The sequence below is a fragment of the Notolepis coatsorum genome, assembly GCF_963971535.1.
Source record: "Notolepis coatsorum genome assembly, chromosome: 11".
In the NCBI taxonomy this organism is placed as follows: domain Eukaryota; kingdom Metazoa; phylum Chordata; class Actinopteri; order Aulopiformes; family Paralepididae; genus Notolepis; species Notolepis coatsorum.
In genome coordinates, this window is record NC_140175.1 from 104,317,947 (window position 1) to 104,336,920 (window position 18,974).

The 18,974-nt window shown below is 46.1% G+C and overlaps 1 protein-coding gene across 2 annotated transcripts in view; it reads right to left on the reverse strand.

Moving 5' to 3' along the window:
• Positions 1 to 6,369: 6,369 nt before the first annotated feature.
• kcnn2 (potassium calcium-activated channel subfamily N member 2) overlaps positions 6,370 to 18,974 on the reverse strand; it is a gene marked incomplete at both ends in the record, with an annotated part of 191,972 nt that continues 179,367 nt past the window's right edge. For both annotated transcript variants that reach the window (XM_084325269.1, XM_084325268.1), the window contains one exon: positions 6,370 to 6,645. In XM_084325269.1, coding sequence (XP_084181395.1) covers positions 6,370 to 6,645 — 276 coding nt within the window. The remainder of the gene's footprint in view (positions 6,646 to 18,974) is intronic.

The window sequence follows — 18,974 nt, forward strand, 5'->3', positions numbered from 1 at the left end:
AGGGTCATTTCTCATTGGTTTTTATGTTGCAAACATCCCTCCCCTGGCTGATGCTGAGCTTTTGGTTGGTTGGTTGGTTGGTTGGTTGGTTGGTTAGTTAAGGAGTCAGTCCATCCAAAATAAAAAAAACAACATATTTTTCCTCTTACCCAGAGTGCGGTCTATTGATCCAGACCGTTTCAGTGTGATTTGCAGAGTTTTGAAGATGCCTGCTGTAGAGAGGACTGCTGTCACTCTAATACAAGGAAGCTGAATAGTGTTCCAGTCATGAACCCATTAACCCTTTCACTACCACACTACAGAAGGTTACCCCTTTCACTACAGAAGGTTAACCTACCGTCTGTAGTGTGGTAGTGAAAGGTTAACCTTCTGTAGTGGGGTTGTGAAAGGGTTAACCCTTTGGCGTGTGGTAGTGAAAGGTTAACTGCCTGTAGTGTGGTAGTGAAAGGGTTAACCTTCTGTAGTGTGGTAGTGAAAGGTTAACCTGTAGTGTGGTTGTGAAAGGTTAACCTTCTGTAGTGTGTTAGTGAAAAGGTTAAGCTGTATTGTCTCAGTGAAAGGGTTAACCCTTTGGTAGTGTGGTAGTGAAAGGGCTAACCTTATGTATTGTCGCAGTGAAAGGGTTAACCCTTTGGTCGTGTGGTAGTGAAAGGGTTAACCTTCTGTATTGTCGCAGTATCTGGTGCTCTAGTGCGGAATCTAGTGGCATCTTTAACATACTAAATATAGTCATTAATGTATGAAACCATTGAAAGGCTCATACATTTTCATACATTTTTTAACATTTCAACTGATTTGTGCTCAGCTAGTACTTTGTGTGCTGCAAAGGAAATTATATAATTCCACTGTGGACATCAGTGTGTACTTCTATAGAAAAATACTTCCCAATTAAACTGTTGACAACGAGGTGTGTGGATTATCTTGACTAACCGTGTCGTGATTTCTGGAAAGAGACATCGCTGTTGAGTTTTATGTATGTATTCTTTTCTGGTGCTTTGAGCGTCACAAGCCCAGTGCCATTCAGCTCCAGAAGATATCTCAGAAGATATCTCTATGGCAGAGATCTCCAAAAATAAACAAATAACACTGAACCTATCTGGATGGACTCTTTTTTGGGGGGTGAACTACCTCTTTAAAGTAGTAGATGATTGGTTGAAAAAGGTCTTGGCAGTTGGTTTCCCACCAGACTATGTCCCTCCCCTCTCCTCTGAACAGTCCAATCACAGGACAGGACAGAACCTTGTGAATTTCTAATCCATTCATCTATAACTATAATTATATAATTTTATAGTAAGTCACCCAATCATCTCGCCCCCGAGATACACATACATGTAGACATTAATCTCTCTCTCTGAGACACACATACATGTAGACATTAATATCTCTCTCCGAGACACATACATGTAGACGTTAATATCTCTCTCTGAGACACACATACATGTAGACATTAATATCTCTCTCTGAGACACACATACATGTAGACATTAATATCTCTCTGAGACACACATACATGTAGACATTAATATCTCTGAGACACACATACATGTAGACATTAATCTCTCTGAGACACACATGCATGTAGACATTAATATCTCTGAGACACATACATGTAGACATTAATATCTCTCTGAGACACACATACATGTAGACATTAATCTTTCTCTGAGACACACATACATGTAGACATACATATCTATCTCTGAGACACACATACATGTAGACATACATATCTATCTCTGAGACACACATACATGTAGACATTAATCTTTCTCTGAGACACACATACATGGACATTAATCTTTCTCTGAGACACACATACATGGACATTAATATCTCTCTCTAAGACACACATACATGTAGATATTAATATCTCTCTCTGAGACACACATACAAGTAGACATTTCACCAGAGGGTTCAGAGGTCGGGGTCAGATATTGCTATCTGGGGCACCTTCTACAGGGATCAAACCTGCAACCTTTTGGTTACCGGACAGTCTCTCTAACACCAGCACTGGGCTGCACCAGCTGTGCCTAAATCCTCTCCTAAGTTAGGGTGTAAACTCCACACTAGAGGCTTAGTAACTACTAGTTCGTTTGTAACAAAATCAGCTACTAAAATGGGTTGCACCACGATTACTTGGGGCATAACATAACTAGTTTGGAGTAAAGTCACAACGAACACAAGTGACTAATCAACCATCAAAGATCAAGTCAAGAGTTTTAATTGTCACGGCAAGTATACAATGAAAAAGATAATAGTTCTATCGTCATGGTTACTGTGCACATTAGCTTGTTGGCTGACATGAGCCACTTGGCGTCGCAACACATCGTAGTGAATGAGATCGATATTGAAATATCATATCAATGAATTAGGTCTCTACTGCATTACTGTGTTGCAAAATGGAATGTAATCTATGAAAAAAGTATGCTGTGACAGAAAAACTGCTATTCTACTATTGGTGAGTATAATTCTGTGACATTGTATGATTGACACCTACCCTAGGACATGTGTAATGTAGAGTTATGTTATAACTTATCTCCATGGTGCAACCTCTTAATTTCTTTTACTAATGTTTAAAACACAACTTAGTAAGAATTTACATTATAACTAGAGTTTGAATTTACACACAGCTGCTGCGACAGGCTACTGGACCGTTTAGTCCAGAACAAACGGACAGGGAGGCCAGGAGGAGAGAGACCAGGAGGAGAGAGACCAGGATGAGAGAGACCAAGAGACCAGGAGGAGAGAGACCAGGAGGAGAGAGACCAAGAGACCAGGAGGAGAGAGACCAGGAGGAGAGACCAGAATGAGAGAGACCAGGAGGATAGAGACCAGGAGGATAGAGACCAGGAGAGACCAGGAGGAGAGAGACCAGGAGGAGAGAGACCAGGATGCAGAGAGACCAGGAGGAGAGAGACCAGGAGGAGAGAGACCAGGAGGAGAGAGACCAGGACGCAGAGACACCAGGAGGAGAGAGACCAGGAGGAGAGACACCAGGAGGCAGAGACACCAGAGGACTGGTTGATTTAATAATTTCTTGCCGTTTGGTTTCTCAAGGCCTGAAAGGATCCATTCCAACTCAACCAACATCGTGACATTCACTACATCTCCTGTCAGAAACACACGTCATGTGAAGGATGTTATCGTTGTTAATCCAGAGCTGGGATTATTATGGGATACTTTACTAACGATTTAATAATAATGTCACTAGTAACACGTTATTAACATGTGTCTGAACCCACAGTCCGCCAGGCCAGGCTTCTCTTCGCGGCTCGGTTGTAAGAGGTGTGCTTGTCCTCGTCGAGATATAAAAATATGTGTTTTCTTTTTAAAAGGTAGGTGTGGTTTCAGTGAGTTATTGTTCATGTCTTGTTGCCGGGCGAACAGGAGGCATGAAGAGCACAGAGCAGGAGGATAGGGGCGGGGGCCACGGGGAGATAGGGGTGGGGCCACAGGGAGATGGGGGTGGAGCCACAGGGAGATGGGGGTGGAGCCACAGGGAGATAGGGGTGGGGCCACAGAGAGATAGGGGCGGTGCCACATGAAGATGGGGGTGGGGCCACAGGACAGTAGGGGTGGAGACTGGAGACGCATGAGAGATAGGATGCAGGGAGATAGGGTGCAGACACATGGAGATAGGGTCACAGGGAGATAGGGGTCACAGGGAGATAGGGGTGCAGGGAGATAGGGGTGCAGGGAGATAGGGTCACAGGGAGATAGGTCACAGGGAGATAGGGTCACAGGGATATAGGGTCACAGGGAGATAGGTCACAGGGAGATAGGGTCACAGGGAGATAGGGTCACAGGGAGATAGGGTCATAGGGAGATAGGTCACAGGGAGATAGGGGTCACAGGGAGATAGGTCACAGGGAGATAGGTCACAGGGAGATAGGGTCATAGGGAGATAGGTCACAGGGAGATAGGGGTCACAGGGAGATAGGGGTCACAGGGAGATAGGGTCACAGGGAGATGGGGTCACAGGGAGATGGGGTCACAGGGATATAGGGTCACAGGGAGATAGGGGTCACAGGGAGATAGGGGTCACAGGGAGATAGGGTCACAGGGAGATAGGGTCACAGGGAGATAGGGGTCACAGGGAGATAGGGTCACAGGGAGATAGGGGTGCAGGGAGATAGGGGTGCAGGGAGATAGGGTCACAGGGAGATAGGGGTGCAGGGAGATAGGGTCACATGGAGATAGGACACAGGGAGATAGGGTCACAGGGATATAGGGTCACAGGGAGATAGGGTCACAGGGAGATAGGGTCACAGGGAGATAGGGTCATAGGGAGATAGGGGTCACAGGGAGATAGGGGTCACAGGGAGATAGGTCACAGGGAGATAGGTCACAGGGATAGGGTCATAGGGAGATAGGGGTCACAGGGAGATAGGGTCACAGGGAGATGGGGTCACAGGGATATAGGGTCACAGGGAGATAGGGTCACAGGGAGATAGGGTCACAGGGAGATAGGTCACAGGGAGATAGGTCACAGGGATAGGGTCACAGGGAGATAGGGGTCACAGGGAGATAGGGTCACAGGGATATAGGGTCACAGGGAGATAGGGGTCACAGGGAGATAGGGGTCACAGGGAGATAGGGGTCACAGGGAGATAGGGTCACAGGGAGATAGGGGTCACAGGGAGATAGGGTCACAGGGAGATAGGGGTGCAGGGAGATAGGGGTGCAGGGAGATAGGGTCGCAGGGAGATAGGGGTGCAGGGAGATAGGGTCACAGGGAGATAGGGGTGCAGGGAGATAGGGGTGCAGGGAGATAGGGTCACAGGGAGATAGGGTCACATGGAGATAGGGGTCACAGGGAGATAGGGTCACATGGAGATAGGGTCACAGGGAGATAAGGTCACATGGAGATAGGGTCACAGGGAGATAGGGTCACATAGAGATAGGGTCACAGGGAGATAGGGTCACATGGAGATAGGGTCACATAGATAGGGTCACAGGGAGATAGGGTCACAGGGAGATAAGGGTCACAGGGAGATAGGGTGTATTCCGGTGGGCCTCGTCAACTCGTAAAGTTGGACATCCATCACTTTGACCGAGTCGTATTTACGAGGTGAGTGTTCAGGTGCAAACTAGTTAGGACCAATCAGATCCAAGGCAGGAGATTCAGCCAGATTATTCAATCTTTCTCTCTCTCTCTCGTCGCAGGTGGTTCGATCAACTTGTAGGTATTAATCCCAGCATGTCAACATCATAATACGATGACGTCATGATGCGCCACGTACAGAACGAAGAAGCGTCGTTGTTTGTTATTCTCGACACGACGGAATATGAAAGGTCAGCGATGTTGTGTCACAACTCGTGTCACGGAACCATAGTCTTGAGTTTTACCACCAGTACATAGCACTCGGTCAGCCGTCCAAGAGTCCATGTTCTGCTGGTAAACAAAAAAAAAACGACGACCTCATGGCGTGGATGAGGCCCTGGCCCGACGCACACCGTGTGTAGTTTCTGATCTCTGGATAAGATGAGCTCTGTAGAGAGGAGGTAAGCCGATGCTGCGTCTTGAGTCACGTGACTATAGGTTCAGCCGCGGTAGTAGCCCCCCACAGCCCGTGAAATGACAAAAGTGGTAAAGAAATAAACCCATGCCCAACATCTCACAAAATGTTCATCTTTTAATGACCTCATCATCATATCATACGTCAGTCAGCGTTGAAGTGCATTGGTTATTAAAAAGGAAGTGCAAGTAGAGATTTTTGATGCATTCATTTCGACTAAAGAGGATAAAATTGTTTGCAAACGTCGCTCCCAAAAATAGTCATTCTATAGGGGCTGGTCTGCAAAAAAGAACACCGCTATAGTTGATGCTGTTTCTAACCTAAAAGATATATGCTGTTTTCCCCCCTCATTTCAAGCTTTTTTTCTTTATAAGTTATCTCTGTGAGTGACCGGTGTGTGATGTCACTTCCTCTCTGGCCGGCGTGGCTTCCTCCCGGGAGAGCGCGGTGTCTGAAGAACCAGCCAGCGGGAGCAGACTAAAGTCTGTGTGAGAAGCACTATTTTAGTGCAATATTGTCACTGTGGTATAACCTCGTTGCTATAACCTGGCTATACCTCTGCATAGAGACGGAGTCGAGAGTTCTGGTCACACAGCGCCACGTCGACAGGCCCTGGAGCTTTTTTTTGACCAAAAGGGAAGCGCCGTTATGATTTCTTGGTCAAAACGCTCTGCCAGGACAAGGACGGGCAACGTCCTCTGAGGTAATAAAACACCTTGGATTCTGTCATCAGAATTTTCGATAATATATTTGAAACCATAAGGCTTTTTATCTGATAAACGCAGCTCGGACCATATGATGGCCCAACTACTCCGGAGGCGCGAGCGTGTTCCCTCCTCCTCCGCTCGCTCTAGCTGCTCTCGGAGGAGGTGGGAGGCGCCGTGGAGGAGGATCTCCGCCGGGACGCCGACTGGGAGCGGTCGGGGCTGTGTTTGTCGTACGGCTGGAGCTGCACCTCCAGGAAGTCCCGGTGCTGCTGGCTGATGAGCTGGCTGATGAGGCCGGGCAGCGCCTGCAGGTTCCCCAGCAGGGTCTCCAGCTTGGTCTCCAGCAGCGCGATCCTCTTCTCCATGTCCTCGCCGCGCTCGTTCAGGTCCGAGATCAGGTCGTACATGATGTTCTGCGTCTGGATGGGGAGGGAGGGACAAGGAGACACACACACGTCATCACTAAACACACCGGCGGGGGGGGGGGGGGGGGACAGTAAACTCTGAGGCTGAGTTAGGGCTGGGCGATATGGCCTAAAAATTTACGATTTTAATAGATAATTTTCTCTTAAAAATTAGAAACGCCAAGGAAATCATTCAAATAAGCTTTGTTTTTATTTGACACAAAAAAAAATCAAACCAAGATGAATTTCCCTTGAAGTGCAAACCTAACTTTCACCAAAGTTCACTTAAAACAAATAAAAGGTGCCTCTTGATCATCAAACAAGAATGAATTTAATAAAGTGTAAATCTAACTTTCACCAAACATCACTTTTTGTAAAATAAAAGGTGACACTTGACAAAACATTTTATATTCTTTTTGGAAAATCGATAATTTTTTTTTAATCGTCCTAAATCATGAATTTGAATTAATCGATAAAATCGATTAATCGCCCAGCCCTAGGCTGAGTTATAACAGCCTTGAAGCAGGGGGGTGGGGGGTTGTGTCAGTATTGGAGAGACGTCGACACCGACAAACAATATACAAGACAATACATCTACTACAGAAAAACGTGAGTAACAAGTTTTTCTGCAACTCAAGTTCAGACCTATGTTACTCTATTTCATTAGCACTGAAGGTGATCTTTCTTTATTGTATCAGACACTTCAGAATGTTATCTTTCAAAAGAGACCAGGCTTTTGCATGTGCTATAAGTATAAAGATACACTTTTCAAAAGAAGTATGCAGTCCTCAAGTTCAAGTAAAAAAAATTCCACTTTTATGGGCGGCAGTTAAGTGGTTAACAACATGGCTCACGTTTCTCCTTCTATCTTTTACAAAAATATTTTCTGCTGAGTAGCTAAATTCACTTTTCCAGTTTGAATCTCTTTTGGCTAATCTGATACTCTATAACACACAAAAAACCATCCATTTGATCCAATCGAAATGTTTCCATATTTCAGAAGTTGGTCAAGAGTGTGTAAGCAGCTCCTATAGGCTGATACGGGACCAGTGTTCTACAGCGCAGGCGTGCTGCCACTGCTCCCACGGCCATGGAACTTCTCTGCTGTTGTCAAGGAAACTGGAAGGTCTTGCCATCATGTAAACCCCTTACCTTAACTCAATCTGCGCCATCCACGTATATATACGTGTTTGCTCGTCATGCGTTGAACGGCAATCAAGTATATACGTTATTGGGTCGTTTGAGCTTTTTCCTTTGATCCCTGTGCTACAGACTCGCCCGCAGCGATCTGAATCATTTTGGCACAGCCATTTACGCTTAAACTGCAATGCCGATGGAATATCACCAGATGGCAGTATCGTCTACCATTTGAACTTGGATAGGAAGGCAGCATTATTGTCATTGAATGCATCGAGGCATCGAGACTGGCTCTGTGGGGGAGGAGCTCTTCCAAAGCAATCGCAAGCAGATCCGCTCGCCTCAAAACCTAGTGTCCAGTAAACAACGTGTAATTACATATAAACTTGTAATCGCGATCGCCGATGGGATCATTGGAATTATTCTTTTTGGATTACCTTCTGGCTACGGTAAGGACCCCCTATGTCTATTTTACCTAACATGGAACATGTTTATGCAACTATCACAGTGGATTACTGTACCGGTCATAAACAAGCCTTTTTCTAACGATCGGATTTTCGGGGTAAGTAAATAAATCTCTACGATTCGTGAGATATGAAAGGGGGTGTGGCATAAATGTATGGGAATTAATTAATGCATAAATATTTTTAATGCATAGGTATAGCAATGACAATAGGTTCACTATGGCATTTCCATGTTGTAAACGGGACAGCTGATTCACGGAGGCTCTGAGCAGCAAACCTGTGTAGTATCGCCCTCCTGTGTTCAAAAGATGTAACTTTACACTGAATATCTATTTAAATTATTTCTCTACTATTTCTCTTCTCTTCTCTACTGCCTGGTGGAGAAAATAACCAAACTAAAGGATCAAAACTGAAAGTTGCCAACAGCTCATTATTATGCATGGTTGTTAGCCAACAGGCTACCCATTAATATAGTAATTATATCATCACAGGCAAATTCTATGGTCACAGAGTTTTTGTCTCATGGAAAAGAACATTCTGCTAATTAGCACTACTCTTTCTTGCTATGCCAGGCATCACCTGCATCTGATGTCAAGACTCTCAAATGTCTTTATATAATGTTTGGAAGATGATCCAGTTAATACAGTTCCATGTGCTCTTTGTTGTTATGTTTTGTTGCTCAGACATCCACAGGCTGGAGCAGAGGGACATTTCCTTTCTAGATTCAACTGTTTGGACTAAGGCTAAGACGATATGCCATTTGGAAGAATCAATAAATCGGGACAAAATTATTGATAAATATCGATTTTTTTTTAATTATTTTGCATGTAAAAAAACTAAAAAAAGTTTATACTTTTTTCAATTTAAAAATATATTATTTAACGTTAGCTCGTGTTTTTAAGAAAAGAGTATTTTAAGCTTTTTTTTTATTTATTTATTGTTTTATATAATAATAATCAATAAGTGGTCTCAGCCTTAGTTTGGACAAATTTCCGCTTCTTCTTTGTGCAACATTTTCATTATTTTGTGCCTTTTTAAATGTCAAATAAACATCTTGATAACTGATAATCTGTCCTGTTTCCTTAATCTTGATGTTTAAACTAAGTAGCCACAATTAGATTTGTAGAATATTTAGCAATTATTTACTATGGAGCTAATATGAAAACTGCTACCATGCCATCAGTATTTTAATACTTAATATTGAATTATTGATTTATTCCATGTTTGCATTATTCTGATGATTTAACCCTCGAGTCAACCTTTAAAAAAAAACACTACTCGTCTCCCTAGTGACCGAAACTGCGATCTCAGTAAACATATCTTTTTCATATATTGTTCCAATTTCTTTTCATGAATATCATTATTAACTTCAGTCCTCACCATACATATCGAATATTTATTCATTTTCAGGATTTTAACCATTTCTTAAATTAGGGTTAGGGTTAAGTTAAGGGTTAGGATTACCCTAGGGTTACCCAAACCCTATCTCTAACCCTAACCCTAACCCTAACCTGTCCATTTCTGCGACTAGGGTGAAAGGTGTGACACTTGTTGTTCACGTGCTTAACCCATTCCGTGCCAATCACGATGATAGTCGGGTTAACTCGCCATCGCTTGCGTGCCAATCACGAGTATAGTCAGGTTTTAATCGTTATTTCTTTTATTAGCGATATCCATTCATTTTCATCCATCCAACCTGATGTTAGCTAGCAAAAGGGCAAATACCGCCACCTATCGTCTCCCGGATGGTATTGCACATCATTGGATTGGATTGGCTGGGGATGTGCATCAGAGAAAAAACTCCGGTCCAGGTTTTCCTTCTCGGGCATGCAGTATCGTTATAACAGATGAACTGGGGACACTCAGACCAGCGTGGATTATGTGTTTTGGAATATAACATTGGATCAATAAATGCGATCAATATTTGGAATGGTGATCAGGAATTGGATTAATCTTTTTGCAGAACATCTGATGTGAGGTAAGGACTCTGTTACCAGTCTTGGGTTAATCAGATGTTCCTTTCACCACCATCGGAGCGTGTGTGTGTGCGTGCCGTTACCGCTGACCAAGGCACAGATACGCGATTTTTCAGCCCGCTTCTCTATGAGGACACATATACTATCAATAATCTAGCGTTTATTTGAAAACGATTCATAAATCAGCCGAAAAATTACAACGTGTTTTGTATATTCCACTAAAGGGCTATTATCGCATATTTCTCTGGAATCACTAGAACTCTCCGAAACTATACTCGTATTCAAAACGGTATAAAACGGAAATGTACAGATGAAAAAACAATCCGTTTCGTACATGTTGACTGCAAGCAAGTCATTGATAAGCGACGGGTGTATTAGACCCATAGCCATAATTTAAGATATAGTTTAAGCGTTCGCAAATGCAGTGCTGGCATACAAGCCCTAATTTGGTCATATCCGGCCGGCTCTGAATGTGTTAACACTTTGAATGCCAACGACGACTATGCTTGTTTTATCAGACCCCCCGTTGAGTGCCGACGACGAGAAATGTCGTTTGATTTTTTTATTAGCGATCTGAATTCATATTTCATCAACCGAGTCTCCCGTTGGTACAGCAGCCCCTCCAGGAGCTCCGATGGGAAAAAACCGCCCCCCCCCCCCCCCCCCCCCCCCTATCGTCTAACCCCTGTGTAACTGCAGGTCAGTCGATTATACTGGGATATCCCTGTGGGATCTGTAGAGGTGGAGCCAACTGGCTCCATTGTGCTGGCGAGCCGTCTGATGATGAGGGATCTGATCGCGAGACGGAAAGCAGCCTGGAATATATATTTACAGCAGCCAATAATCAATCAATAAACGCGATCGATATTTGGAATGGCGATCAGGAATTGGAATAATCTTTTTGGAGAACATCTGATCTAAGGTAAGGAGTCTATGTTACCAGTCTTGGGGTAATCGGAGCTGTATTCACTGAGATAACAGCGTGTCCCCCGTGTGTGTGTGTGTGTGTGTGTGTGATCTTGAGGAAAACGAGAGAATAGATTTTTCAGCCCGCCTCTATAGCGTGCATAAGTACACATATACTATCGATAATCTAACGTTTATTTGAAAACGATTCATAAATAGGCCGACAAATGACAAAGTGTCTAGTGTATTCGAGAATATTCCAATAAATGCAGTTTATGGGGGAATCTTTCAATTTTCCGAAAATTTTCTAGAGAACGATAGCTTTTCGAAATGCTATAAAAAGGATATGAACCGATTAAAAAACAATCCGTTTCGACAATGTTGACTGCAAACAAGTCATTGATAAGCGACGGGCAGATTAGACACATAGCCATAATTTAAAACATAGATTAGGCGTTTTTAACGCTAACATTGAAGTGGATGATGGCATTCAACGGGGTAAACAAGGTTGGCACTGATAGTGTTAATAGTGATAATTTTTTTTTTTTAAACATGGATTATTGTAATGCGAGTCCAATATGTGATACTGCGCTACTTTTTTGGCATATACATAAAATCTAGCCAACGCTATCCACAAACACGTGAAAAAAAGGCTATTTGACCAGAATTGCGACAAGGGTAACTGGAGGGTTAAAAGTGTGGTTCTGCTGGGCTGGTGATGGCAGATCTCTCTTTGGAAAAGGCTGAAGTAGATCTCGTGTCTGAAGAGGTTTCCCAGCCATTTAGACATATAATGTCATATTCAAACATGTTGTTTTTCAGTACAGCAGAGCTGAACATGCTAATGAACAGACACAAAAAACGCTGCCATCGGCAGAAATCTGCATGCTATTGATCTGCTACAGCCAGACGCACTCTCCAATCAGCATGCTATTGATCTGCTACAGTCCTATACACTCCCCAACCTCAACCCATCCATCCCGAGTGAGAGAAAGATACAGAGAGAGTGAGAAAGAGAGAGAGAGACACACACACACACACACACACACACACACACACACACACACACACACACACACACACACACACACACACACACACACACAGAGTGAGAGACAGAGAGACACAAAGAGAGAGACAGAGAGAGAGAGAGAGAGAGAGAGAGAGAGAGAGAGAGAGAGAGAGAGACACAGGGAGAGAGAGAGAGAGATAGAGAGAGAGAGAGAGAGAGAGAGAGACACAGGGAGAGAGAGAGAGAGATAGATAGAGAGAAAGAGAGAGAGAGATACACAGGGAGAGAGAGAGAGAGATAGAGATAGAGAGAGATAAAGACAGAGAGAGACAGAGAGACAGAGAGACAGAGAGAGACAGACTAGCGCAGCACCTGCTAGTCATCCTACCAGAGCCTGGGAGTTTAGTCTGGTCTGTTTTAGGATTTTGTTCATTTAGATGGCAGCAGTTTTGCAAATTAGCGGTAATATACCTACTTGTATATTCTGCTCACCCAGAACAGTCTTGTGTTCATATCGTACACCCGAGAATATCTCTAGGACGTTGGATTACAACAATCTGACAACGTCATCGGTGATCAGGACCCCCTCGAAAACGAGATAGCATATCTCAAGGGGTTTATCCTTCAAATAAATTTCAAATATCTGCAGCTCCCCAGGAAAGATCGCTCGGACATCGGGGGAATTTCATCAGAGCGCGGCCGGCTAGCCGAGCTCCCCGCCACCCGCCGTTACCCAGCCTCTTTCTAGCTAACGTGCGGTCTACGGCGATCAAAATAGACGAACTACGACCGCGGCAGCCTTGGTGGGACAACTATAGGGGGCCGTCCACCAAGGCTGCCCTCCCTGTCAACCTCCACTCCACGCTCTTCCCCACTGACGAACCTCATGACAAACCAATAAAAAAATCGCGAATTAACCGGTGGCTACAACAACACACAGTACCTATATGCATCATTGTTTACAATGAACGGTGGGGCTAATCGAAAGGACTGGACACGGACAAGTTAAACTAACCTAAAGTTAGTTGTTCACCAACAATCTACAGTACTCAATAAACTGAGCGCCCTCCAACCGAACAAGGCCACTGGCCATGACAACATCCCCTCCAAATTCCTCAGAGACTCAGCAGCCGCCATCACCCCAGTCATCACACACATAATAAACCTCTCCATAAAACAGGGACACGTCCCCAAGGACTTCAAAATAGCGAGAGTAACACCCCTGCACAAAAAGGGCAGCAAATTAGACCCAGGCAACTACCGCCCTGTTTCTATCCTTACATCCATCTCGAAAGTCATGGAAAAAATAGTATACGAACAGGTCGAAAAGTACCTTGCGGATAAAAATCTGGCTTCAGAACATCCCACTCCAATGACACATGCCTTCTCTATTACTGCGGCATGGTCATGCTAGACCTACAAAAGGCCTTCGACACTGTCAATCACACCATTCTGATTGACAAGCTAAAAGCAATTGGTTTTGATAGTTTATCAGTGAGCTGGATACAATCCTACCTGGAGGGGAGAGAACAGATGGTGGAGGTAAACGGTACCCTATCCCCCCCCCCCTCACAGTGAACTGTGGTGTTCCACAAGGAAGCATACTAGGACCACTACTGTTCCTAATTTATGCAAATGACATGTCGTCAGCTTGTGACTGCAACTTGTTCCTGTTTGCGGACGACTCAGCCCTGCTGGTCTCTGACAAGAACAAGTTACAGGTTGAAAAAACCCTCAGCTCGGAACTAGGCAAAATCTGCATATGGCTCGCTGATAACAAACTATCACTACACATGGGCAAAACAGAGTCCATTCTCTTCGGTTCAAATAACAAACTCAGCAAGACCGACGGCTTCTCAGTTACAGTGGGTGACAATATTGTCACAAGGAAAGATGAAATTACCTACCTGGGTTCCATCCTAGAGGCTAATCTTTCCTGTGACAAAATGGCATCCAATGTAATAAAAAAAGTCAACCAACGAACTCGATTCTTGTACCGGATCTCCTCTCTAGTAAACAAGAATACCCTGAAGACTCTGGCAGGAGCACTCATTCAAGGGTACTACGACTATGCTTGCACCTCATGGTACCAAAGCACCTCAAAGGCACTAAAAACCAAATTACAAACATCTCAAAACAAACTAGTCAGACTACTGCTTGACCTGACTCCTAGAACCCACCTCACCCCTGCACACTTTGCCAACCTAGGATGGCTTAGAGTAGACGACAGAGTACAGCAACTTGCAATGGGCCTGGTCTACAAGATACACTACATGACCAAGGTACCCATGTACATGTCAAAATACTTCCCAAAGGTCAGTGAATACCACGATCACAACACCAGAGGGAGCTCCACAAATCATGTAAAACCCAGATTCGGCTCAAACAAGGGACTAAACACGTTTCGCAATTATGCCACATCAATGTGGAACGCCCTACCCACAGCCGTAAAGGAATGTGAATCACTACCCACCTTCAAAAGCACTCTCAAAGAACACCTACGGGAGACTGCAATTCGAAACTGGCCCCTACAAATGTCCTAACCCAGTTGTACAATAAAGACCAAGCATGGCTTTGTCAGTATTCCAATGTACAGTGCCCCCCCCCTACCCACCCCACCCCCCCCACCTCCAATGTACAGCCCCACCCAACCTACCCAACCTCCTCCAATGTACAGTTTCTATGTCAAATGTATGTCAGTATTCCAATGTACAGTGTCCCCCCCCCCTACCCAACCCCCCCCCCCCACCTCCAATGTACAGCCCCACCCCACCTACCCAACCTCCTCCAATGCACAGTTTCTATGTCAAATGTATATACACTCTTTTTCTGGATTTTTTTTGTATCACAAACAGTACTGTATTTGCAAATCTGTCATAAATGTATAGATGTAGCAGTACTGTCTATCTGTATGTCGTGTGTGTCATATGATGAATTGAAAATGGGGGACCCTGATGGAAACAAGACGAAAGTCTTTCTCAGGTCTGCATCCTCTTAACAATTGTATGTATTGAGCTGTACTGTACTGTACCCATTCTGCAATCTGTTAATAAACTTTTCAATCATTCAATCAATTCAATCACACAAACAAACACAGAATCGGACTGTTATATTAAATTAATTGATTGCTGTTTAACTTGTCCGTGTCCAGTCCTTTCGATTAGCCCCACCGTTCATTGTAAACAATGATGCATGTAGTTACTGTGTGGTGTTGTAGCCACCGGTTAATTCGCGATTTTTTATTGGTTTGTCATGACAAACCAATTACATAATCCACCATATGTGTAAAGAAACAACATTCCAGTTAACAGTATCTTTTTTTAATGATTCGTTACGGTGAAATCAATACTTCCATTTGTATAAATTGCGTATTCCTGCCTGGCTGAAGGGCTTGTCGCGGCGCATGCGCGCGCTCGCCAATCAGAGCGCAAAACGGGAACCCGGAAACACAACTGCGTTGCGGAAAGCATACACGCGGCCCTGATGGCACCCCCTGGCTGTGTGCTCAGGAACTGCACTGAGCAGCTGACCGAGGTCTTCACTGACATCTTCAACCTGTCACCAGCCCAGGCAGTTGTCCCAGCGTGCTTTAAAACCACCTCCATCGTGCCAGTGCCGAAACACTCCTCTGCCACGAGTCTCAATGACTTCCGCCCTGTTGCTCATTATCATGAAGTGCTTCGAGAGGCTCACCTCAAATCTGGCCTTTCACCCTCACTGGACAGTCACCGATTTGCCTACCGTGAGCAGGAGCACAGAGGATGCTATCTCCTCAGCGCTACACTCTGCCCTCTCCCACCTGGATGAGAGCAACACCCATGATGTGAGAATGCTGTTCATCGACTTCAGCTCAGCGTTCAACACCATCATCCCCTCCAAACTCATCTCCAAACTTGGTGACCTTGTGGAAACCAAGGACCTCGACATCAGCCCCTCTGTTTGCAACTGTATACTAGACTTCCTAACTAACAGACCCCAGTTTGTTTAGCATAGACAATCTCACTAACCACCTGGCCCTCAATACCAAGAAAACCAAGGAGCTCTGGGGAGGAGCCGGCATCGTGGAGTAAAGTCACACATTGCATCTGCTCCCTAAAACGTTTACAAACCAACACTTTTATTACCCCACTAGTCTTTTTTTTTTGGCTTTTTATTGCTGATTTCGACAGTTTATTACTTTTATGACAAATATGGCGGACAAACAAACTACTAGGCGCTGTGTTGCGTCCTCGGTAGCCGACAGGGTACAACCCCAATCACCGAACAGGAGCACACCTGAAGCCAAGCTAAGTGATACTAGCCTGACTGCTATTAACCCTGTAAGGCCCAAATTAAATTGACATTATCAACTTCAGAGGCCAGAATGTGGGACCTATAAACACATTTACCATCCAATAGCATTGTGAGGCTGAGCAACAGGACCCATTGACTATGTAAATGTAAAAAAAACGAAATATAAATAAATATCCAAAAGCTAAAAGTGATGTTGTAATTTTGCAACCGAGGGTCTTCTCATGGAGCTACTGGAAGAGAAGGAGAGACGACTAGAGGTACAACTGGAGAGACAATTCGATACATACTTTGAATCCTACTGCCTGGCGGTAACGGCTGAGATAAAAGCAGCCATTCAACCCTTCGAGGAGAAAATGGAAATACTCCACACGAAAACCTTAGACAATTCTAAAGAGATTGTCTTACTCACGATAGAAGCTAATCAGCAGGATTAGAACCTAGCTACCAAGCAAGCAGAGCTAGCCAAGATTCAAGCTAGGCTCATCGAAGTTCAGTCTTGTGAAAGACGGAACAATATAAGAATTGTCGGTATCCCAGAGGACATTGAAGGAGCCCGTCCTTCAAGCTTCGTTCCAGATATGCTACAAGAGATGCTGGATGGAGATTTGTTGGCTGGCCCTCCGGAATGTGACAAAGGACATCGAGCTAACGTAGCCAAACCGGGGAAGGGGCAGAAGCCGAGAGCTATTATTGTCAGAATCCACAGATTACAAACAAAATAACTAATCATCCGGGAGGCCCGGGCCAAAAGGGGCAAATTGTTTTACAAGAACCAGCCCGTCGCTATATACGAAGACTACCCCCCGGAGGTCTTAGCTCAACGTGGAGAATACAGAGAAGCCATGACCGGACTTTGGCAGATGGGAGACCGACCGACACCAGCCAGGCTTTCTATCAGGTTAAAAGATGGAGCGAGAAGAAGGTTTGGGTCGGCTACTGAGGCAGAACAATAGTTGAAGGAGGCGCGAAGCGACCCAGAAGCTACTGAGGCAGAACACTACCTGAAGGAGGCGCGGGGCGACCCAGAAGCCACTGAGGCAGAACACTACCTGAAGGAGGCGCGGGGCGACCCAGAAGCTACTGAGGCAGAACACTACCTGAAGGAGGCGCGGGGCGACCCAGAAGCCACTGAGGCAGAACACTACCTGAAGGAGGCGCGGGGCGACCCAGAAGCTATACTGAGGCAGAACACTACCTGAAGGAGGCGCGGGGCGACCCAGAAGCTACTGAGGCAGAACACTACCTGAAGGAGGCGCGGGGCGACCCAGAAGCTACTGAGGCAGAACACTACCTGAAGGAGGCGCGGGGCGACCCAGAAGCCACTGAGGCAGAACACTACCTGAAGGAGGCGCGGGGCGACCCAGAAGCCACTGAGGCAGAACACTACCTGAAGGAGGCGCGGGGCGACCCAGAAGCTAACGAGGCAGAACACTACCTGAAGGAGGCGCGGGGCGACCCAGAAGCTATACTGAGGCAGAACACTACCTGAAGGAGGCGCGGGGCGACCCAGAAGCTACTGAGGCAGAACACTACCTGAAGGAGGCGCGGGGCGACCCAGAAGCTAACGAGGCAGAACACTACCTGAAGGAGGCGCGGGGCGACCCAGAAGCTATACTGAGGCAGAACACTACCTGAAGGAGGCGCGGGGCGACCCAGAAGCTACTGAGGCAGAACACTACCTGAAGGAGGCGCGGGGCGACCCAGAAGCTAACGAGGCAGAACACTACCTGAAGGAGGCGCGGGGCGACCCAGAAGCTAACGAGGCAGAACACTACCTGAAGGAGGCGCGGGGCGACCCAGAAGCTACTGCGGCAGAACACTACCTGAAGGAGGCGCGGGGCGACCCAGAAGCCACTGAGGCAGAACACTACCTGAAGGAGGCGCGGGGCGACCCAGAAGCTACTGAGGCAGAACACTACCTGAAGGAGGCGCGGGGCGACCCAGAAGCCACTGAGGCAGAACACTACCTGAAGGAGGCGCGGGGCGACCCAGAAGCTATACTGAGGCAGAACACTACCTGAAGGAGGCGCGGGGCGACCCAGAAGCTATACTGAGGCAGAACACTACCTGAAGGAGGCGCGGGGCGACCCAGAAGCTAACGAGGCAGAACACTACCTGAAGGAGGCGCGGGGCGACCCAGAAGCCACTGAGGCAGAACACTACCTGAAGGAGGCGCGGGGCGACCCAGAAGCCACTGAGGCAGAACACTACCTGAAGGAGGCACGGGGCGACCCAGAAGCTACTGAGGCAGAACACTACCTGAAGGAGGCGCGGGGCGACCCAGAAGCTACTGAGGCAGAACAATAGTTGAAGGAGGCGCGGGGAGACCCAGAAGCTACTGAGGCAGAACACTACCTGAAGGAGGCGCGGGGCGACCCAGAAGCCACTGAGGCAGAACACTACCTGAAGGAGGCGCGGGGCGACCCAGAAGCTACTGAGGCAGAACACTACCTGAAGGAGGCGCGGGGCGACCCAGAAGCTATACTGAGGCAGAACACTACCTGAAGGAGGCGCGGGGCGACCCAGAAGCCACTGAGGCAGAACACTACCTGAAGG